Source organism: Alternaria viburni (assembly GCF_023758015.1).
Source record: "Alternaria viburni strain BMP 2772 chromosome Unknown scaffold_19, whole genome shotgun sequence".
In the NCBI taxonomy this organism is placed as follows: Eukaryota; Fungi; Ascomycota; class Dothideomycetes; order Pleosporales; family Pleosporaceae; genus Alternaria; species Alternaria viburni.
In genome coordinates, this window is record NW_026055788.1 from 59,001 (window position 1) to 81,286 (window position 22,286).

Here is a 22,286-nt window from a genome sequence, read left to right on the forward strand (position 1 = left end):
GTCCAAGTGGCTCTCAACCCGTCCGAATTGCAGAAGCGTCAACGGCTACCTTTCGATTCGAGCAAGACAGAATATGCATTCGAGAAGGGCACATGATTAGCGTCGCAGGCGTTACCTCCGATGATGATGCCGAAGACGAGACGTCTGGTTGAGAGGCCAGTATTGTCGCCAGCGTGATAAACACAGAATTAACGCAGCTGGCAGAACACCACCACCCAAGGCATGCCCCCACTGGTTCCAGAGACGAGCCGAAAACTTCACATATACCCAGAACTGGCAATTTGAAAAGAACATCCTCACAGGCAACTCCAGACTTCCCAGACAAGGTCGAACACCATTCGGGTGACTGCAAGTCTTCAAGGATTCGTACCCAATGAGAAGACTACCCATTCATGCTGGACCGTGGACAATGTCACGTCCTTGCGAGACCTTGCTGACAATAGCACGCCTATCCGCGGGCACGAAATAACACAGCGTACCGGCATTAGTTAAAGGACTGTTCTGGCTCACGACATGCATGATGAGTCAGCTCCCGTACCAAGGTCCCAGCGTCTTCAGCTTCTCATTGATCGGGTGGCTCATAAGGCTTAGATTGACGATACTTGTGGAACTGTAGGCCAACATGCGGGGCATGTGCGGCTAGAATGGAAAGTTGATCCAAGTATATATTGTTCGTCATCGATTGGCCGTGGATCATGTGATAGAAAGGATGCGCGACTCCTTTTATGATGTCTTGCAGTATGCGGGCGTAAGCAGTCGCATGGTTTCCCAGGTGGTCTCGAACACCCTGTCGCGTGTTATATGAAGTGCGGGCGGCACCGGAACAAACGAGCCCTCCAACTAGGTAGCTATATGACCATACGTGGCTTTCGCCATTGAACGCGCGCAGATTTGACACATGCCGCAAAAATACGAGGCGTGCCACTGGTGTACAACCATGAGGGATAACGTGGCGGTATTGCCGTAGCCGCTCTTTCCTCCTTCCTCCTTCCTCTTTCCATTTTCCTCCTTCCTCCTTCCTTCCCGCTCAGATCCGCGCCGGCCAGATCAATCGACCTTACCGACACGTAGCAAAGACTTCCTCTATCCGACAATGTGCAACTCAACACAATGCGCAACCCAGCGATACGTCACATAAGCACCCGCAGCCAAGGCATGCAAGCAAGACAAGGCCTATCGCCAAGCAGTATGTGGGGTTCTAGGGCTTCGTCTCAATCACGAGACGATGAGCAGCACCTTGGGAGGGTGACGAGTTCAGAAGTCCGTGGCCTCATCGATGACGACAACGCCCAAATGATCCAGCGCAAGACGATCCGGCTTCCTGTTGCGGCCCAGCTCATTCTCGAAGTCGCCATAACAGCCACCCCACATGACTACTCTGAGCTTCTCAGCTATGGATATACGGCAGTCATCGATGCGGCGTATGACGATTCCAACAGATCCAATCACCCCTTCTTCAACGCCCCCAACAGATCCTTGGAGTCATTGGCTACATGGAGATCCATCGGGGCATTGATCCTGGCAGATATGCCATTCGAGATGTTGCAGTCCATCCTTGACGGCAGCCTGCCCCGAAGATTGCTAGGGAATGACGACGCTGACGCCGGGTTGCGATACCACTATGACGACAGTAGCCTCGAGGCCTACTACGTAGCCATGGCCACGAAGGCTGAACTGCCTGATGTGTCATCCTGGGTCTTACGCTCCAAGAGCACGCCTTGTCCATGTTTTTACGTTCGGTACATCACCAATGCGTCGGGCGAGTCTCTCACGCCTAGACAACTGAAGCAGGTGATACGCTGCATGAGAGACTATGTGTCAGGCGACCCAAAACACATTGACCTCTGCGTGTTGGTAGACAATGTATCTAGGGGTACTCGCTCCAGTAGGAACGACATAGCCGTAGGCGCTCACCACTTTCTACAAGGCAGTGCTGTTCGCATTGGCAGAGTCATAGCATTTTGCAACGCCCTCGACAATCTGCTCGAACAGAACAAGTCCGACCACCCGCAAGCGCAAGACTTGCCGTTCAAGCACTTGTTCAAGTACGTTGGCTACACCGAGAACGAAGCGGATCGGACCAAGAGACACAACACAGGCGATACGAACTTCCTTCAGGCTTTCTTCACGAACATTTGTCGCATACAGTTCAAGGGCGAGGACGGTGTACCGTTGTATAATTGGCGCACGTACATTGTCGCCTTTCCTATCAGTGTCGAGGAAAGCAAACTTGGGGAAGAGCTCTTCTGCCAGATGACACAGAGCTATTACCACACGGGTATAGGATTCAACATAGCTCCAGCAGGTATCAGCGTCGAATCGGCCGTGCAGATGCCGCAAGCCGAATGGCAACAGAAAAGCAAGGTTCGCAACAGCCACTTCCGGTATCAAAAGCAGCTCAATGAGGAAGTCCACGTCAACTTGAAACGCTACATGGATAACACGAATAACAAGTCCAAGAGCAAGGTGGATCACGCCGAGCAGCAACGAACGACCCTTATCCATCAACGCGGACAGCTCCGTGAGGAGAATATCGCTCTAGAAGCCGAAGCAATACCGATAAGGGAGATGGATGCCTCAATGCATTCTTTACGCGAGGAGCAGAAGAAGCTGGAAGAAGCCTGCCCCGAGGACATGCCAGAGTTGAAGAAGCTACTGGTTCGGACCCACAACGAGATAAAAGGGTTTATCAGGGAATACGCGGCGGGTCTCTACACTGACACTGTACGCGAGACCCAACTGTCCCCATTGAGTGGATCATCCGAGTCTGGATGAAACAAGCGCTGTTAAGATCGGTCTCTTCTTCGCGGCTGCGATGTTCGATCGAGGGCTCGCTCTAAGAGGATTGGGTTGGCGTTTACGATGGTCGAGAGAGATCATCATCATGCAGGTCTTCGCCGGGAGGTTGCGGAATGGAAGGGGTGTCATGGGTCGGCTGCATGTAATATGTCTCACTGATCGCAGAAGAACTTTCATCACTCCGTGCTTGGTTCTCTTCGGTCGTTCACTACATAGTACATACGTAGCACAGCAAGGTGTCCAGCGCTTTGACTGTATGGAAAGCACAAACTTATCGAACGTCTCACGTTGAACTCTCTTGATAAGTCATGCTAGTATTGATCTAATGTTGTAGCTATAACTGCATTCTCTTGATCTCAGGTCTTTCTCACGCGCGTCCTAGACTGCGACCCGTAAGAAGCTGATGAAACATCATGCAAACTGTTGGTACACTATCTCAGAGCTCCTGTCTTGACCTTGTCGTCCACAAACTGTTTGATCATGTTGTAGGCGCCGCTGACAGTCGTGAGCTCGTTGTGTAGCAGCTCGATGTCTCTGAGCATCGATTTAGTGGTGGCTTGATACCTTCCAACCGCCCGTCTAGTTTGCTCAATGGAGTCGCCAAGTTTCTTCTCTAAATCCCTGACGCGGTTGCCCAAATCCGAGATGGTGCTCGCACATCCACATTGAACAGGCGCTTCCATTAGGTCGGAGAGTGTCTTGTTCTGAGCTAACAGTCGTGCCACGACACGACCGAGAGACGCTACCTTTTCGTGGCACGCATCCTGCAGCTTCTCTTCCAATTCCATGAACTGAAGACATAGTTTGACCCGTAAATCCATGGCTACTTCCAAGTCGTCGTAATCCTTCTGAAACTCAGCTTTGCTGTTGTAAGGTGCAGCGATACCGATATGATTGTATATCAGGCCTAGCAACCTGCAGCGCTGATGTTTCAGTCTGAAGTTGTAGGCGAGAACTTCCGTGTGACGTGTCCGAATCTCCGATATCTTTTGTTGAACATCGACCAACAGCTGATGTTCGTCAACAGTGAGAAGCTCATCAGGCTCTTGCAGCTTCTTCTCATGTGCAACATCCTGGAGCCTTTTACCCAGCGCTGCCCGCTTCTTCTCAACTCCAGCCTTGAACTGCTCAAGGGCCTGCTGCTGCTTGCTAGCCTCCCTTTTTGATGTCTCAAGGGAAGCGTTGAATCCTGTGGTATCCGCTTTGGATGCCTCCTTGACCTTGGCAAGTTGTTCTGTCACCTGGGTAAGTTCCGACGAGGTCTTGCTGTTAGCGGCCAAGGTCGCATCTTCAGTTGTTTTGACTCTGGCCTCCATTTCTGTGATAGACTGACGAGTTTTTGCAAGCTTGGCTTCGCCGGTTGCGACCATCTCTCGTGATAGGCGAAGAGTCTCTGTAAGTCTGCGAACCTCCTCTTGCGCGTCGTCGCGAGCTCGACCGGTCTCAGCAGTATCACCTTCAGCGCTGGCCAAGGCAGTCTTGATCTCCTCGTAAAGCTTCTCAGCGACCTCAAGATCCATTTCGAGCCTATGTTGGGTCTTCTGGAACTCGCTAGCAGCACAGTCAAGTTTCTCAATCGCTTCCCGCTGCCGCCGAAGTTGCGCGCCTGTTGTATCCATTATGGCCTGCTTTTGGCCCCATATCGTGTACAACGCGGCGAATGAGATCTTCATCCATCGTAAAGCATGTTTGCGGCCTTCTTCCGCTGAGGCATATCGCCGGTACAACTGGCGTAGGTTCGATTGAGTTTGGTTCTCCTTGGTTTCCTGTTGCTCTTTCTTTTCGGCTTGCCACTGCTTGCGCTCGGTGATCAAAGCGACATGCGCATCGACTCTTAACTGTTCAAGTTCAGTGTCTCTTGATTGTAAGAGCCCGGATAGTTCTTGTTCTTTATTCATCTGATATAGAACGTCGTTCGTCAGCTTTCTGATGGTATCGTCTCGAACTCCAAGTGTGTGATCATTGGATGCTTTCGCATCTCGCAACTTGTCTTGCAACGCGGTCTTAGCCTCTTCTCCGCGGGTCTCAAGTTCTCTTATCTCTATCTGGAATTTTTCGTTCTTCTTGTCCGTATCAACTCTGTTCGCTTCTTTGGCGTCCTCGAACTGTTCCTTCCAATGGTCTCTATCCTGTCGGCAGAGAGTCAAGGAGTTCTCCAAGGGCTGCTTAGCTCCCCTGACGGAAGATTCGAGGTGTTGTTGTGTTGGACGCTCTTCAAGACGAGATATGGATAGTTGCGCTTCAGTAAGCTGATGTCCCATAGCTTGTCGGACGGAAGCAATCTCGCTCTCCAGCTTCTCTTGAGTTGGCCGCTTCTCTAGACCTGAGATCTCATCGACCTTTTTCTGTAACTCTTCTTGGAGTCCTGCCTTGGAGTTTGCGACAGCATTCTCCAAATCCGTAGCGCTTGGGCGTTGTCTCAGCGAGACAACTTCCTCTTCCAGCGGCCTAGTCGCGTTGGCCATGGCATTATCCACGTCTTCTTGAGTGGGACGCTTCTTGAGCTCAGTAATCTGGTTATTGAGATGTTCGGATGCTTGTGCTACAGCGTCTTGTAGGTTCTGCTCTGTAGGACGTTGTCGGAGGTTCGTCAGCTGCGTGTTCAGCGGACCAGTGGCTGTTGCAACAGCCGCGTTAAGCATCGCTTGGGTGGGACGTTGTCGGAGGCGCGTCAGCTCCGTGTTTATAGGACCAGTGGCTGTTGCAACAGCTGCGGCAAGCATCGCTTGGGTAGGACGTTGTCGGAGGTGCGTCAGCTGCGTGTTCAGCGGACCAGTGGCTGTTGCAACAGCCGCGTTAAGCATCGCTTGGGTGGGACGTTGTCGGAGGTGCGTCAGCTGCGTGTTCAGCGGACCAGTGGCCGTTGCAACAGCTGCGGCAAGCATCGTTTGAGTAGGGCGCTGCTCGAGGGTGGCGATCTTGGTGTTCAACGGGTCAGTCGCGTCTGTGACGGCGTCTTGTAGGGCCTTCTGAGTGGGACGCTGCTCGAGGGTGGCGATCTTGGTGTTCAACGGGTTAATCGCGATTGTGACGGCGTCTTGTAGGGCCTGTTGAGTGGGCCGCTGCTTGAGGGTAGCGATATTGATTGCAAGGGGACTGGTCTTTTTCTCGACCGCATCCTCCAGCATCTGTTGTGTTGGCCTCTTCTCTAGCTCAAAGATCTGCTCCTTCAGCGGGCGAACAGCGTTCGTGATAGCATCGTCCAAGTGCTGCTGTGTCGGACGCTGTTCAAGTTCGTTAAGCAGCAACCTGGTAGCACTCTTGACGGCTTCCTCTAGTCGCTGTTGTGTTGGTCTCTTTTCCAGTTCAGAGATACGAGTCTCCAGTACGTTGTTGGCTCCAATGGCATCGTCATACTGCTTTCTTGAGGGCCTCAATTGGTATCCTGCTGTGATTCTCCGGTGGAAGTCCAGATCTTCTTGCATGAAAGCTTTTGCCTGGATGGCAGCGTCGAGATCCTCCTCTGTAGGGCGCATCCGAAGAGCTAAAGTCTCGGCTTCAAGCTCTTTTAGACGGAGGTTCTTCTGATCGAGCTCTTCTAGACGGCGGCTCTTCTGACCGAGCTCGTGGTTGAGGCTCTTGGTCCATTCTAACTGTCTGACCGTCAAATCACGGAATTCAGTCCTGCGGTTGTTGAGCTTCCGCATCTCCTCATTCTGTGTCTTGTACTCCGCGATATCCGTCGCAATCTGCTCATTTGTATCATGTTCTGGTGTCGACTGAGCCTGTGCGGATTCGTTCTCGTCGAGATCGTGTAGATTCTTCGCGTACGGGTTCGGTAGGGCAACGGTGTTGGTTTGTGTGAGAAGCGAGAGGACTAGGACGTTGAGCTCGTGGTGTGAAGCCATGTTTCGGTGGGGCGCGAGGCTGTGGAACTCAGCCTCTGGACAGGATGGGCGAGGTTTACGTGGGATGCATTCTTTTTTTCCCAGGCGCGGCAGGAGCAGACCTGGCCACTCACCACAGGAAGCAACGTCGCCACGTCATCCCAGTCAGACTGGATGTCCATGGGTGAGCCCGCACCTCTTCTGTTGCGCAAAACGAGATGTGCTCTGCAAATGAAATCAGCATTATTTGCATTTTCTCAGAATCGTTTACAAATCACGGTAAGATACATGGAAGTACTGGCCTACTCGAGGGAGCCAGGCTATGGATATGGCCTAGCGCGTCACGTTATCACGTGCCTACGTGCGCAGACGTCGCCAAGACTAAGGTTGTACGCTAACCATACATATACCCTTCTCCATCTTCCCTCCTCTCCAACTTCTCTACTCTCCACTTCTTCTACCCCAATTCTCCAAGCTCAAACGCAACATCGACCATGGCCAACTCAACAGATGCATCAAAATCATCTGACCCCGACGCAGTTCCTCTATACTTCTACGGAGCAGACAACGAGAACGGTTATCTGTCGCAGATGCACAAGAGCAGCTTCGAGGAAGACGGGGTGGTGTACACTTCATGCGAGCACTACTTTCAAGCCGCCAAGGCAAAGAAGTTCTGTGATGATGTATAGTCAGCAACATGTTATGATCGATATCAGCTGCTAACGAGCGTTCAGGAGTCACTGCGCGCCATTCTCCACACCAAGAACCCAAAGACGGCCAAGAGACTGGGCAGGAAAGTGAAAAACTTCGATGCGGAGACATGGAACGAGAGTAGGTGCTCCCGATGTCTTGTGTTGAACCCAAACTAACATGGCGCGCAGTGTCGCGCGAGGTTGTGTTCGAAGCCAACATCCTCAAGTTCACCCGCTCCAACGAAGCTCGTACTCTCCGCCTGCGTCTGGTAGCAACAAAGGGTCGCCCGTTGTGTGAAGCCTCGCCTAAGGACAAGATATGGGGAATCGGGTGTACGCAGGCCAAGGCAGAGAAGAACGGCGAGTTCCCAGGCAAGAACTATTTGGGTAAGGCTTTGGAAAAGGTTCGCGCCACACTTCTCGAAGGGGCCGCTGGCGACAAGACAGGTGATGGCATGGAGCAGGACGAGGGGCGTGACGATGCAGAGGCTCTTGACACTGTCTAGTGTCTTGCTCGAATGCGTCGTGGTAAAAGCCGTCCGGAATAGAGGCATTGTCTTGTCTTCTTTGCGAGTATAGCCTGCTCTCCATGGATGTACTCACAAACATCTTTCTCATGAGCTCAATGGATCTCCACTTGATGAGCCTTGCAAATGTCACCTGAACTGCCCTGTGTAATGCGCCTCAGTAGTTTGAACCCAATAAGCATAACACTCTCAACCTGTCTGAACGCTTTGTGACCGACAATCCACTGCTACCCGTTCTTCTCTAGACTCCTAGCGTAGGACAATCTGTCCGCCCAACAGGTTACCCGCCTTGAACAGTTCTTTTGCTTCGTGTTATCTTGGCGCATTGGTAGTCAGCACCATCATGCATGGAGGATGAGCTTCCAGGATCAAACTTGGGGTTGTACACGTAGCTTCTGTTGCTTCCAACGCCGTCCGCACATGTCCACGTGTGAAGTATACGTTGTGTTGCAACAGCCACTCGATAAAATCAGGAACCTTGACGGCCTCCACTTTTGTTGGCTTGTTAGTACGAGTACAAGCCAGCATTGATACCAATATGGAAATCTTAGCTTTACCAGAACTATACATGCATAAAGGCTCTATCTGTGCCACCTAATTCCATCACATCTATGCATTTGACGGCGCTCGACTCGTCTCGAACGTGCTCAGCCTGCGCGATCTATAGCACTGTTGTAACGCCGCAAATTCATCACCTCGATAAGACACGTGGTTTTGCCACCTCATGGCATTGGCGGCAAAATCTACGCGGTTTTCGTCGTCATTATGTTAAAGCCGCAAATTATCACCTGAACAAGACACGTGGTTTCCAAGATTTGCCACTTCACAGCGAACTTGATACCGCCTTTTTACGAGCTTGGCGTGTACCTAGGTACGCTAGCGATACGCTACTACTAGCGCTCATTGAGGATATCTACCAGCCTGGCCGACCTACTTCCTGTCCATCTACTTCTTTACTTCCACCCTCCACACCGGAAAGATCGAACTCTAGCGGCACAACTAGTTATCCTCGCGACCCAAGCCACTCAAGTACCGACAACACAACACAGCATTCCGCCTTCAATACCGAACACCGCACTACAATGGCCGATACCCAAGAACGATCCCGAATCCACACCCTCATCAGGGAATTTGGAACCGGCATACCAGGCGAGGTTGCTGACCAAGTCATCGACACCCTCATCCCTCAAACATCAACCGACATCGCTTTCCTGGGCGACCATGCTGTGGCCTTCAAGAACCAAGCTGTCATCCAGTTCGTCGACCTGCCCTTTGAATTCATCGACACCACTTTACAAGCACGTTTTGCGGCTCGCTTGCGACACCGACTTCGCAACCGACCTCTTGTGATTAGAACCAGCCTGGACTACAACATCGCGCGATACAACTACACCCACATCCAGGTGGACGCCAACCTTGAAGACCTGGCTAAGCTGTCGCCCCACCTGCCTGTGCGACCGATCGAACCTGTTTTCCAGCTCACCCGAACCTGGATTGGAACCTTGGTTGGTTTCCTTGTTGAGATCAACAAAGTTCTCAACCCAACCGCCGATCAGCCCTTCCGTCACTCAGGTATGAACAAGCTCAAGAACGATTTCATTCAATGGCTCCAAGCCGTCATGGTCGTACATGCTCGAGGTCTTCATGTCCCGCCTGTTTGGTATGAACACTACGCCACGAGGATGGACGACATGATTCGCCAGGTATCTACCCGGTTCGCGGTCAACCAAGGCCTTCTGCTCCAGTTAGAGTTACCACATATGGATGACGTTCCTTGCAACGTGCTAGCCGACCTCACCAAGGACATCCAGATCATCAACCACTACACAACACTTGATATGACAGTTGCGATTCGCGTACCCAAGAGCTCCTACTATTCCTATCGAAATTGGTTGGATGCAGCGGAAATGATTCCTCGTGTCAACTGGGATTTGAAGGCTGCCGATGGTTCGGTACCGGTTGGCGGTGAGAGTGAGTACGATTATTACTTCGAAACCGGAAAATATTCCTGGGAGAGGATCACCTGGGAGAGGGACAACAACATGGAGGCAGAATCAGATGATGAAGAGGATGGCATGGAGGAGGATGAGAGTGAAGAGGAGGAGGAAGAGGGTGAAGAGGAGGACGGTGAAGAGGATGAGGATGAGGAGGACGAGGGGGATGAAGAGGATGAGGAGTAGAACGATGGTGCGTTGGGGGACGGTGAATGGTCAACAGATGGTGATGGTGTGATTGAATTTGGCTTTTGTTTTGGTGCGGCAGCTGGATAGTGATGGCTGGTTTTGCTATCCTCAAAAGTAGTGCTTGGGCAACGGCTCAGCACATGAGATTCACGAAGGTTTGGTTGCAGACAAGGCTTGAAGATATGGATCTTAAACACATGGTATTAAGATCGAACGGTAGATATTGAATTCACCCATCAGCCCAAGTTTGATCAACAGTCAGTGAATTTGACCAGAACTACCAAGTCTATTCTTTGACCTCTTCAGTTGGTACATTTCTGTCTCATGAAAAGTCACAGTCTGCCAGCGCGTTGGACGATTTCCGTTCGAGGTGCATACGCGGTACTACTCGGCTTGAATGAATGCGCAAGGCTTACACGTGTTATGGAACTTGATGAGCTCTGCAAGAGGGACTCATGTAGAATGCTCTAGTTTGATGCAGCGGCTGCAGCCAATGATGATGAGCCTTGCGGATCCAAGACAGCACCTAAGTCTCATTGCGCTGGCTTTCGTGTAGACCCCGAACAATGCTGCCTTGTTGACTCCATTGGATATTAAACTCGTCGTGTCCCGAGGCGCTTCCTTGGGTTGTCCTGCGTTGTCAACAAGAGGTGGGTAGACTGGCGGGTATGACGTGGGACGTGAAGAGCCCAAGCCCACCCGGGCAAGCACGTGGAATCGCGCCGCACTAGTTTCCGCATCCGGTTTACCGGTTGCATCAACACCACACCACGCCGGCGACGAACAGCGTCTGGCAACGGCAACGAAGACAAACAAGCAGTATCCAAACGAACGCTGCAGCAGAGGTTTCGACATTGGACAGGCTTCGCTACTAAGAGCTTCACCCGGCAAACCGAAGAACACGTCTCTGTAACTTTCCTATCTGAATCGCAATCTTCTCGTTCGCAACAAGTCAGTGCTTGGACTGGTATCTGGATGAACGTGTGCGCTACTTCAATCCACAGACTGCCGTCGATATTCTCCACCTTGCGCTGCGAAGATACTGGAAAGACAACGGATTGTTACTCCGCCGGTGGTAAGAGCCTTTGACGTCCCGACGAAGAGCTGTCCGAAGCGACACATCTTGATCTCATGAGGAGCCCCGGTAGTCACATGCTGCTTCCTTCATCTGCCAACAGCGATATGAGAAGCAATCTGTCACGGAGCGAGCGCGGGTGGGTTCAGAAGAGGTGCAGAGCACACAAAGATGGCAGTCTTGGGGTGGCGGCAAGCCAGGCAATCGTCGGGTTTTTAGGGGACAGGGTCCGCCAGTCCGGTGCATTGGCCCTGCCAAATCGACTTTGCTCCTCCCACACTCGCAATGGCACCAGGCAGTTGATCGGCGACGTTAATTATACGGTAGCAGCCACACCGAGCGGCGTAAAGTCACAGACAGCCAAGGGGAGTTCTCAAAGCGGTAGAACAACACATAACGACCGAGCAAGTTACACACATGTACACTAGCACCAGCGCAGGACATGAAGAGAAGATTGGCGAGCCAGAGCTACGGTAGGGGCGAGCAATAAGTCTTGACTCGAAGGCTATGGTGCTGAGGAATTGCACGAAGATTATGGACTATGTGAAGCAGTACAATAGTACAACAGATTACGTTGCGCGCCACAACTTCTTCGACGGTCTCGTGAGCAAGAATCCCACAACGACACGCAAACTCTACGCACCATGCCATCAACCGCGTGTGAGGTTTATCTTCAGAGTTGTTGAGGCTATGGAACATGCCATCATCACCCCAAGAATAAGGGAGAACTCACATGGTGACTTGCACGCAGTACAAGCAGGGTGTAGTTCTCAAGAGAGATGTTTACCAGTAAGCTAAATCTTAGAGTTCACCACTACTAATTATACACAATCGAAGCTGACTGCACGAGTATGCTGAATGTTCGAGACAACCTTGGAACTCCACATCAGACTAACGTGATCACAACCTCGGAAATATCTAAGCACCCTCCTTCCTGTGGAAACAGACAGCATACAAATAACAGGAGACTCCCGTGATGTCTCACGCTATGAGGAAGAGCGTATCTAGGGTCGGAAATCTTCGATATGCTCCAAGTGCTCAATCCAGATGAGAGCATCCTCCAATCCTCACGTCATCCTTGGGATGGGTCAGAACTCTATATCGCTACCATGTCGTGGTTGTGGCTGGAATTCTCTCCCGTGGCGTGGCCCTCGTCTCCGTACGTATCGAAGATCCGTATTTAATGACGTAAACGGGCGCATTGAATTAGCCTTACGTCGTTACTCCTAGCAAACCTAGGTGAAGGCGACTCGCGGGCATAAGCGAATGCTAGACATGGTCTGTGCGGACATGAGTATAAACTCCTCGCCCACGAACGAACTCTCCGCATCCTTCGTCAAGATTCTCCAAGATGGAGGTGCTTCTGGACTATGCGCCCGAGAACGAGAAAACGCAAGACAAGCGACTCCAAAAGGAAGCAAACACCCAGGAATTTGCTGCACAGTACGCCAACACACTACTACACAGAGAACAGGCGTTCTCTGCCTATTGCAGCGACGACACAGACGATGGCCGCCGCATGGACACATGGATAAACGTGTTCCCCGGAACGGAGGCCTACCCGACCGCTATTGAGATACGACGGCTGACACATGGTCTCGTGGAACGCAACGTTGACGAATACGGCAGATACTTAGGAGGTGAGAGGTCAACAGATGGGTTGACTTCAAAGACTATGGCCGATTACTCAAAGCTGTTGGATTTTACAAAAGAGCATGGAAGCGTAATCCGAGAGTCCTGGTCGAAATTGAGGGTGTCTGAGCGCCAACAAGTTCTGAGAGACGTTGATCCTGACATACCGATCGTCCATCGCCCAGATCTGGCGTTCGCAGCGAGACATGTGGAAGGACTTTACGCGTCAGACCTAAGCCGACATCGATTCTTTGCGTCTGACCTTGTACGAATGCCGTACATCAACCTTCAAGACCTCACGAGTAGACCAGAAGCGATGCTTCTGCTTTTGCACTACCGCACCTGCCAGCTCCCAGCAGCATTTGCTCATGCCGAGCTCCTACATGCTGCCTGCTACCAGACGAGCGAGGAAGAGCACTTCGCTTGCCTTCAAGGGTGGGCGACAAGCTTCACCGGCCAAGACGAACATGATTACGGCAAGATGATTCCGTACATCAATCTGAACGAAGCTAGAGCTCGGATTGAAGATGGCCTTGCGGTCCACCCGGGAGTAGCTGTGACGGTCCTACGTACACAGCTGTATCTCTATCGCTTGCTCCATCGAATTTGCAAGCGCATTTTGGCGAGATCTCTTGGACTCCAGCCACCCCCACGAAGTCTAAGCAGTTGTATATTCTTCAATCTTCAAGCCTTCGACACTTCACCACGTGGCATGGCCATGATTGCTATGGCGCCGTTCCTTGGAGCTCAAGATCTTAACATAGATCGCATGAGGCTCTTGATGTCCACAAAGATCGACGAGTGCGCAGATCATCTGGGTTCGCTCAGGGAAGATCCAGCGTATTTCGCCGAACAATTCGAGAGTCAACGAAAGCACTGCCTTGCTTTGATCAAAGACGACATGGGCAGGACAGCGCCACCAGAGCTAGACTTGCCGGATAGCGACTCTTTGGTCGTCCAAAAGTTAATGGTATCCGCCTACGAAGCACTCATGTGCTGGACCAGCGCATTGGTGTTAGCGGACAAGGTCAAGGATGCCAAGGCGAATCTGCCAACAACGGAACCAGGTGATGAGATTCCTTTGGCATATAGGGAAGCGATCAAGGATCTTTGGGCGTTTCTCCACGACATGCTCGACCACAGAATGATATTCTTCAACGCCGGTATTCAGGCGGCTCCGTCCCTTCGAGCCTACCAGCACGCCAAGTACGAGGTTGAGAATGGGGAGGCTCTCATGCGCCTAAGACCAAAGACCGAAGTCTATCTAGAGCCTCAAAATCCCGTTCACCGCTTCGTAGCGGGCTCGTATCGTCTAACGCATCACGTCAACGTCCCAATAGAAGGGTACGCCCACATACTGGAGTATTTCGATCATCTGGCCAACACCCACCAAGAGGTCCGAAACGTTATCACACCCTTCATCGCATACCAACTATCAGAAGTCTCGCTCATGTCTGCATGTATTCACCATCTACATTTGTATGCACCATGGTCAAGAGCGATCCTGCGTGATCTGGATGCAGGGCTGAAGTCGGGAACGATCTCTATTCCCCATCCCTGGAAGCAGTTGAACAAAGTAGAGTGGGGCGTAAAGCTCACGAAAGCTGCCAATCCATCAGATGGCAAGTTTTATTACCCATCGGACGAGCCGACCTCGCAAGCAACTGTCACCGCCATGCAGGCAGCTGAAGGCAAGCTTCGGAGGTTCTGGAGCATGTTCTTGACCGAAACGAAAAGGAGGTGCAACGGCCGCGACATCGACTCCTTTGTTGATCACCCAATCATCAAGGCACCCATCTACAAAACCGGTGACCTGCCATCGGAAAGCAAATCCGGTAACGACTCTCAACAGCACATGAGTCATCTGTACCTTCCGCTTAACCATACGTCTCATGACCCGAAGACCGAAATAACGGGAACATTTCCCAGCTCCAAGATCATGCAAACGACCTCGAAGAAGCAGCGTAAGAAGGCCAAGAGAAGCGGCAACGTCGAACCCGAGCCACTCGCTATCGTGCCAGTCCCGATAGAAGAGCCAATCTTACCCAAGATCGCGGTCAACAGGCGCAGCTGGAAGACACTCGATGCCATGTTCCGCGTGTCGCAAGAAGTGCCATGGTCCGATTTCCTACATACCATGACCGACATCGGCTTTGCTTCCCAGAAGCTCCTGGGCTCAGCGTGGATGTTCAGGAACGAACGGAACCAAAAGGCTCAAGTCCATGAGCCCCATCCAGATAGTAGGCTAACGCCTAAGCAGGCCAGACGAATCGGAAGAAGATTTGGCCGCAACTGGAAATGGTCGATGGAGAGTTTTGAGATTCGTGGCGTGAATGGCAATGGATAGGACGGAAGTCAGTGCAGTATTTCTTTCGTCAGCTTGGATTCATCTGAGATTCCCTGTGTTTCGTGTCATTTTTGGCTGGGCGCCTACATGGCCGGTTTGATCAACGATGCAAGACCCCTTAGACGCGTCTTGCATGCTTGTGCATACCGAGGGATTTGCTTCAGCGCCTTGGACACAACAGTTTGTACGTAATGGAAGACGGGGAAGAGCGATATATAGGATGACATAAAGGCAACGAAAAGTGCTGGTTCTCGGGTGGCATCCTGGGCCAGCGTTTGTCGCAAATCATGGCCGTGCTACTATCCGTCCTGTCAGATCCCTGCGTGGAGGTCCTTCTCGGCAATGCAACACTGTGAACAACATAAACAAAAAGTGTATAGAAAACCGATCTCATTGTGATGTAAGAGTAGAAGGTCTACCGAGATGTCATAACTAGATATACATGAGAGCCATGAGGGGTAGGTGCTGCGCTGAAAGCCATAAGACACAGTGGCACCCAGTGCCGGTCATGTCTGCGTCTGTCGCGCTGCCGTCCACACAAATAGATATGCGATTCCTTGCTCTACTCCGAGAGGATATCTCCGTCTTGTGTCTCTCCCTCTTCTTGGTCTTCAAGGGCTTGTCGGAGGCTGTGAGATATCCTTACCTGCAAGGGGTCGGCTTGGTCCGCGAGAGGTATGGCAGCGACGAGCAGGGCAAGGTAAGGTGCACGGCTGTTGGGCTTGGGAACGACCTGGTCATCTTGTGTTGGTCAGCGACGGTGTTGAAGAGATTCGTCAAGGGTTTGCTTACCTTGCTCGCGCTTGACCCTCTTCCGACCCGTCGATGGGCTGAGCGGGTCTTCATGCCTTGCCATCATCTCACGGGGCCGCCGCAACTGCCATGAAGTGGGGGAACTCTGTTTCTCTTCCTTGATGTTGCTGCCCTTTCGCTTCTGGGGTAGTTGGAAGGGGTTTGGCTGTTGATTCGCCAACACAAAAGCCGGTTTCCAAGGCTGAGCTTGGTTTCCCGGAGGCGCCTCCATTTCAGAAGAGTTTCGTTGTACTGTTGTCGCGGTCTCGGGATGCTCGGGCCACTGCATAGCCTCCAGTGGGGCGTTGAACCAGTCCATGGCATGGTCGTATTGGCCGGATGAACACGTCCCAGGCTCTTTTTCGTCGTCGGTCGCACCGTAGGCGAGGCTCAAATTCTGGAGCCATGGGCGCTGTGTGGGCTTCGGAGAGCCGTTGAAGGTCGACTGGAACATGCCCTTGTGCAAGTTGTAGCCGTCTCGGGTTGGCTGCAAGAGCACACCTGGAACCGCTGGGGCTTTTGCCACATTGGGTTCGTCTATGAAGTTAGCGTCGGCAGGGCCAGTTGCGGATGCAAGGTCAGCGACTTGACTCACGTATGTGATCCTCGGCACCGCTGAGCTTCTTGGCGTCGGAGCGGACTGCGTTGAGAAGCGGAGTGGCTTGTATGCGTCAGACATGCTTTTCTGTCGCCATGTGTACTCTGTCACCTTCAAGACGAGCCTTCAGGTCTGGAGGGTTGACATTTTCTTTGTCTTGGTGGGCTGTTTGACCAAGTCCCGCCTTGACGTTGGACTGTTGGCTTGGGTGGGCCATGGCTTGTATGACCTACTGTTGCGGTGAGCTCCGCGAGATCGGTACCGCAGTTCGAGATGGTGAGTGTGCCGGTGCTGGAAGTTTGTTGGGTGATGACGATCGCGTCATAAGGTGGGGCACACTAGCGCAGCGCGTGTTCACGTGACTGCTGCAGTGCGTGAACCAGGGAGTGCATCTCCAGTAACAGCGCTTGTATGCATCGATATCAGAGTGGGCCCTATCTGGAATCCTCTTGCGCCTCCAGAAGCTGACCAGCGATGGATATATCTCAAGTACTCGCCGTATGGTAGCTGCTAGATCGAGGCGCTCACGACGCGACCTCGTCTCGAAACGCCAGCCGAACATCAGATAAATGGCAATTTTGTCACTTGTCGCACTAGGCCCGCGCAGGCTCGTGCAGGCAGCTGCGATCCGTCCCAAGGTCCACTTCGGTTACTGGGCATTTGCAAAGTGTGGTAAACTCTGTGAATTCCGTATCCCGTATTCATGTCGCAAGATGCAAGTCTCATTAAAGCACGGCAAGATGCAAAAATCTTGTCACTCTTCACTCTCGCAACCGGTGGTATCATTCTTTTTCGTATGACCAGATTCGCTTCTCGTCTTTCGCTAAAGCAGCGTTCGTCTCCGTGACGGTGAGTGCGCGCGAGATACTTTCATTCATCATCAATCGATGTGAGATACTCCGCCTCCAAGACTCCGCCTCATGTTTACACGTGGTGACGGTCACGGGGCGCGCAGCTCACCTGGAAGACTATTTAATCTCTCCTCCGACCTCCATTCATGTAGCATCCTCCGTCCTTCTCACTCCGACTACTACCTGGACATAATTGCAACTCCACATCTCATCACAACGCAACAAAACCTCAAGCCAAACGAACTTACATCCAACACATTCTACTACAAGATGTCTGCACCCCGCGAATTCAATGTACCCATCGGAACATTGACCAACATCAAATTTCGATACGTGAGAGCCGAAGCAGTACGTTCATTGCTTTGGGGCAACAGAAGCTTTTTCTAACATATCTACAGGCCATACCCACCATTATCGGAAGCCTCGTCATGGACAACATGGCGCCCTCGCTGTCCGCCATCATCACCCTCGTCATGGCTATCGCCATGGGTTACCACGGTCATTTGGCATTGTTCGCACCGAACGTCGCCACCATCCCTCAACGCGTCAAGTTTGCATACGTCTCCAACGGGGTGACCTGGACCTTCCTCCCCCCATACCTGGACAAGAGACATTTCGTTATCCCAACTGCACTAGACCTTCAATCTATCGCGACAAAGTTCTTCGACTATATCTACGAAGTTGGCCAAACAGATGACATTGTTGGGAAAGCTACTGCAGCTCAACGTGCAATGCTTGTGTCCTTGTACCGTAGGGCCATTGCGCAGGTTCACGAGGTGGAGGTGCTGAAGATTGTGCTCGACGTTCGCCCCTTGGTGCTGACCAACAGCCGCGTGAAACAGTTACTGCAAGAGTTTCTGGGACGCATCGGCTTGCATGCAGAGCGATCCATCCCCTCAGCAATGCACACATTGGTCGTCCTCCGTGGATCCCTCGCCCAACACGCAAGCGCCAAGGCTCTACTAGACAGCCATGACGCCCCGATCCCTGCATTCTGGGCGGGAAAGTTTCAGTGGCAAGACACCGATGTAATACAGCACGTACGCATTGCCTTTGACGACCCAGCCATCCCGGACGCCGTCAGGGCCAGGGATCGTCTGCACCTGACCTTTGAGTCGGCTTGAGGAGAAGAGGCCCTGGAGAGCTAGAGGCACGTACAGACGACCCAAGGGTACAGCTCATAACTGGGGGAGCTAGTGACATTGGCATTAGTGCAACAGCAGTGATTGGGTACATAGGTTCAAATACAGGTGGTCAATGATACATTCTTCCATCAAGGCATGGCTGTGACGTTCGTTCAAAGGTGTGATTTGTTATTCGCCAAAGAGAGAAGCATCTTCTTCCTAACAGGCGCAGGGTTTATCTTGACAAGCTTCTTTCGGTCTTACTGGAGCCGAGACAACATCAATATCTTGTGGTAGCAAGATCACGGGCTTTACCGCAAGTTCATTGCATGTAGCTCTGTTGTCTCCAAGACCAAAGAGATTTCGCATCCTATTTCGCCCCTTCCGCAGTAGTCGTAGGGCTCTTGAACCCATAACAACCTCTTGAAAGCCAACGGAGCCCCAAGACTACTTGAGATCAAGAGGGTAGTTGTTCGGCACGACCAGGTTGTCTTCAAGTCCCAAATGATTGCAATGTTCATGTCCGATGTGCGTTGCATGGCCCTTGAAGCCAACACAGCCTTGTCTTTGCCTGAGGTCAAGAGGATAGCTGTTGTGTACAATCCCGATGTCTTCAAGCCTTGTTGATTGCAACGCCCATGCATAAATGGTCGTTACAGGGCCCTTGACGCCAACACTTCCTCTTGACACCAACACGTCCCACTGACGCCAACACTTCCTCTTGACGCCAACACGCCCCACTGACGCCAACATGACCCACTGACGCCAACACAGCATCTTGACGCCAACGCGTCTTCTTGATGCCAACACGGCATCTTGATGCCAACGCGTCTCCTTGACGCCAACACTTCTCCTTGACTGCTTGAAGCAAAGGGCACAGCTCTTGGACATAGTTATGGTGTCTGAAAATCTCAATACATGCGATTTCCATTATTCCATTGCATTCGTGGAGTCCTTGAAGTCAATACAACACAGATTAGCGCCTACAAGGCAACAATCACAGACCTCAGAGCAACATGATTGGGCATATGTGTTACGTCTAACAAGTCAAGCAAGGTCTCTTGGAGGCAATGGTAGATCGCAACGGAAAGAGTTTGATACGCTAAGCTAAGGTTGGAAAGACTATATATTCCGAAAAGTTCATGTGATGATAAATGGAAAAATGACACGCTTTTCTGGCTTCCCCTCATATGCAAGTTCGGCCAACGTCCTGTTGGACCCTAGATAGGTATAAATGCAAGATAGATCATCGTCTCCAAGAGCGCGCCGTGGCCCCATGTTCCGTTTGTCCTGTTGCCCTCAAGCACGAGCTGCAAGTTGTTTCGCTCTCATATCAAAATATGCTGTCACCTTTTCGATGGCAGCGATCATGTCATCGGGCATGGGGTCCAGGAGCCTTAGTCGAAAGTTGCTCGGCATATCGGCAATGGAATCGGCAATGGAAACTGGATCCATGGGCTCACCTGCCTTGTCTTCTTCCTTGTTCGCTGTATTGGCATCAACAGCAACCGGCTCGGGAAGCTCTTGTCGCGTATCCTCCAGCCACTGACCCCAAGAAGGCGCATAGCAGACACTGAATCCGGTGTCCCTCGCAAAGTCCCTCATCTCTGAGAGCACACGTGTTGGCGGTGTCGATTTCAAGTTGAGTGTTTCGGCCATCTGGGCTCCGATGAGTTTGTACTCGCTTGCGGACAAGATCCTTTCGAGGTCGAAGAACATCCTTTGCGTGTCGATGGTCTTGACTTCACTATTTTGTCTCTTGGAAGGCTGTCCCTCCGTTGTCTTGCGTCTCTTGGCAGGCTGTCCGTCGGCTCCCTTGGATTTCTTGATGCTGTTGGGGTCCTTGGGCTGCGCAGTAGTGGTTTTGGCTGGCAAGGCCTTCTTTGCGTCCAGACTCTTCTTCTTCTTCTTCTCTACGAGCTCTTTCCGGAGCCAGTCACGATAATGGCGCTTGTAGAAGTTCAGGGCACTCGCTTGCCACCATTCAGCGCGCGGAATACCGGTGATCAAATCCTTTATGTCGACTTCAACCATCTCGATCGGTGCGGAGTCAGGGCCCGGGGTCCCGGAGCTGAACAAGGACGGCTTGAGCTTGAAGTCATTTGTGTGTGGCAGCCTGTTGATGAAGACACCCATCCAGACCTCGTTGCCTGTGACGGAGTTCTTGGCGACAAGCATCCGCCTGGACGTATCACAAAAGGTGTAACCGCTTGGATCTTCACCCGCCTGTTTCCTTTAGTGTCGATCCCATGCGTAATGTGTTGAGTGTGACTTACGTGGTAGTCCTCTGGTTTCTTCCAGCACTCAGCCAGCGCCTTGTCGATGTTTGGCGTGGGATATGCCATCTTCTGTTGTCTTGGGGAGGATTTGAAGAGTAGTAATTCAATAAATGGAATAAATGAATACCTATTGCGGTGGTGTAGGAACAATGGAGGTGGAAAGACGACGAGTTTAGGTTTGTCACGATCCAAGGGTGGGTCCAAGGTGAGAGAAATGAGATAAATTGCGCAGGCTTCCCACGTGGGTAGGTAATAGAGTCCTTCGTCTGGCGTAAGAGTCGCGGTAACTACATGTGCTCTCCGTCACTTGCAGCCTTCGTTTCAGCGCAGGTTGTGACGGACACGAGCTTCTTCAATTCCGCGATGGTGGTGCCCAACGCTTGCATACCCTCACCGAGATCCCTGTATAGCCCATGCATTACCAAGGTGCGGGTTTTGCGCATATCAGCGGTGTAGGTATGCCTGTTGAGATGTTCCTTATCCATTTTCATGGCGGTCTCGAAAAGCTCCACCGCCACCAAGTCCTTCTCCCTTGTTCCACCGTTTTCGTATCTTTCCATCTTTTCCGGTGATTCCATTTGAACACTCAGATACTCCTCACTATGATCCGAAACGTGTGTGTTGATCTGTACCTGGGCCCGCTCCAGACGCGGAATCAGTAAGGTCCTGATGAAGCTCTGGATATCGGCAACATCCTTCCAGGCGGCAAGCTCTCTTCTCCTCTCTTTAGACGTTCTTGCTCTCTCATCGGACTCGCTTGGCTCTCTCTCAGCTTTCGGCTGCGTGGGTAGCTTCGGCTCGGTTGGTGGTTTCTTCGCCCTGCGATCTAGTAGCACGATGGCCCTACCTATCTCCTTCCTTGTAGTGAAGACCGGTCCCAGAAACGTGTAGATTCCTTCGAACTCGCAAAGTCGGTAGGCTACAGATATCTCTTTCCATTGAAGCGTGGCGATCAGGTCATCGAATCTCTCGGGGGGGACAAAGTCTTCGTAGCGTTCGCACGGCTATGTGGGGAGTTAGCAATCTGTTCTTTTGGTGCCGTCTTGATGTTTTCTAACCACGTCATAGCAGGCCGTCAACGTGACAACACCGCCGTCGGTCAAGCGCTCCAAGAAATTATAGATAGGCTCCAAGGTATACCTAGCCTCCCGGAGTCCGTCGATCAGCACTTCGTTGCGGTGAAGAAGTCTCTCCGTGAGGGCATCCAAAGCTGGGTCTTCGGGTCTCCTGTTGTCTTGGTTAGAACAGAGCGCACTATAGTCCAGAACGTTGTTGTTGGCGCACCAGACGTGCTGTTTATAATATTCACAATCTTCTGTTGCCATAAGCTTGAGCATTTCGTTTCTCCTCCTCTTGATATGTTCGCTCTTTTCTTGGTCGTCCCCGTCACTTTCGCTGGCGACAATGAGGGTTAAGGGATCGAAGTCGGAGTCGATTTCTTCTGGCTTCACTTCCTGGTCTGTCGCCATAGTGAGGATGTCGTAGAGTTGTTGGACGGCGCAGGTCTTCGATGTCTTGTGTTGGCACAAATCGCTGAAGGACGCGGCTCGGTGCGCGCAC

The 22,286-nt window shown here is 51.9% G+C and overlaps 9 protein-coding genes across 9 annotated transcripts; 5 read left to right on the top strand and 4 right to left on the bottom strand.

The window, feature by feature from the left end:
- Nucleotides 1-1,110: 1,110 nt before the first annotated feature.
- J4E79_008124 (uncharacterized protein) lies at nucleotides 1,111-2,775 on the top strand (the record flags this gene model as incomplete). The annotated part of the gene is made up of 1 exon (XM_049356983.1): nucleotides 1,111-2,775. One exon carries the CDS (start codon nucleotides 1,111-1,113, stop codon nucleotides 2,773-2,775), a length of 1,665 nt encoding a protein of 554 aa, XP_049208347.1.
- Nucleotides 2,776-3,230: 455 nt separating this feature from the next.
- On the bottom strand, nucleotides 3,231-6,647 carry J4E79_008125 (uncharacterized protein; the record flags this gene model as incomplete). The annotated part of the gene is made up of 1 exon (XM_049356984.1): nucleotides 3,231-6,647. The coding sequence occupies one exon, from the start codon at nucleotides 6,645-6,647 to the stop codon at nucleotides 3,231-3,233; it is 3,417 nt and encodes a 1,138-aa protein (XP_049208348.1).
- Nucleotides 6,648-7,120: 473 nt separating this feature from the next.
- Nucleotides 7,121-7,824, top strand: J4E79_008126 (uncharacterized protein; the record flags this gene model as incomplete). Its single annotated transcript, XM_049356985.1, has 3 exons — nucleotides 7,121-7,309; nucleotides 7,361-7,457; nucleotides 7,508-7,824. The coding sequence occupies 3 exons, from the start codon at nucleotides 7,121-7,123 to the stop codon at nucleotides 7,822-7,824; spliced, it is 603 nt and encodes a 200-aa protein (XP_049208349.1).
- A 1,103-nt stretch (nucleotides 7,825-8,927) lies between these two features.
- On the top strand, nucleotides 8,928-10,025 carry J4E79_008127 (uncharacterized protein; the record flags this gene model as incomplete). The annotated part of the gene is made up of 1 exon (XM_049356986.1): nucleotides 8,928-10,025. One exon carries the CDS (start codon nucleotides 8,928-8,930, stop codon nucleotides 10,023-10,025), a length of 1,098 nt encoding a protein of 365 aa, XP_049208350.1.
- Nucleotides 10,026-12,454: 2,429 nt separating this feature from the next.
- Nucleotides 12,455-15,082, top strand: J4E79_008128 (uncharacterized protein; the record flags this gene model as incomplete). Its single annotated transcript, XM_049356987.1, has 1 exon — nucleotides 12,455-15,082. The coding sequence occupies one exon, from the start codon at nucleotides 12,455-12,457 to the stop codon at nucleotides 15,080-15,082; it is 2,628 nt and encodes an 875-aa protein (XP_049208351.1).
- A 562-nt stretch (nucleotides 15,083-15,644) lies between these two features.
- J4E79_008129 (uncharacterized protein) lies at nucleotides 15,645-16,689 on the bottom strand (the record flags this gene model as incomplete). Its single annotated transcript, XM_049356988.1, has 4 exons — nucleotides 15,645-15,823; nucleotides 15,875-16,411; nucleotides 16,470-16,535; nucleotides 16,584-16,689. 4 exons carry the CDS (start codon nucleotides 16,687-16,689, stop codon nucleotides 15,645-15,647), a joined length of 888 nt encoding a protein of 295 aa, XP_049208352.1.
- A 904-nt stretch (nucleotides 16,690-17,593) lies between these two features.
- On the top strand, nucleotides 17,594-18,447 carry J4E79_008130 (uncharacterized protein; the record flags this gene model as incomplete). The annotated part of the gene is made up of 2 exons (XM_049356989.1): nucleotides 17,594-17,671; nucleotides 17,722-18,447. 2 exons carry the CDS (start codon nucleotides 17,594-17,596, stop codon nucleotides 18,445-18,447), a joined length of 804 nt encoding a protein of 267 aa, XP_049208353.1.
- A 1,299-nt stretch (nucleotides 18,448-19,746) lies between these two features.
- On the bottom strand, nucleotides 19,747-20,792 carry J4E79_008131 (uncharacterized protein; the record flags this gene model as incomplete). Its single annotated transcript, XM_049356990.1, has 2 exons — nucleotides 19,747-20,673; nucleotides 20,724-20,792. 2 exons carry the CDS (start codon nucleotides 20,790-20,792, stop codon nucleotides 19,747-19,749), a joined length of 996 nt encoding a protein of 331 aa, XP_049208354.1.
- Nucleotides 20,793-21,013: 221 nt separating this feature from the next.
- On the bottom strand, nucleotides 21,014-22,195 carry J4E79_008132 (uncharacterized protein; the record flags this gene model as incomplete). The annotated part of the gene is made up of 2 exons (XM_049356991.1): nucleotides 21,014-21,730; nucleotides 21,785-22,195. The coding sequence occupies 2 exons, from the start codon at nucleotides 22,193-22,195 to the stop codon at nucleotides 21,014-21,016; spliced, it is 1,128 nt and encodes a 375-aa protein (XP_049208355.1).
- Between the last annotated feature and the right edge of the window lie 91 nt (nucleotides 22,196-22,286).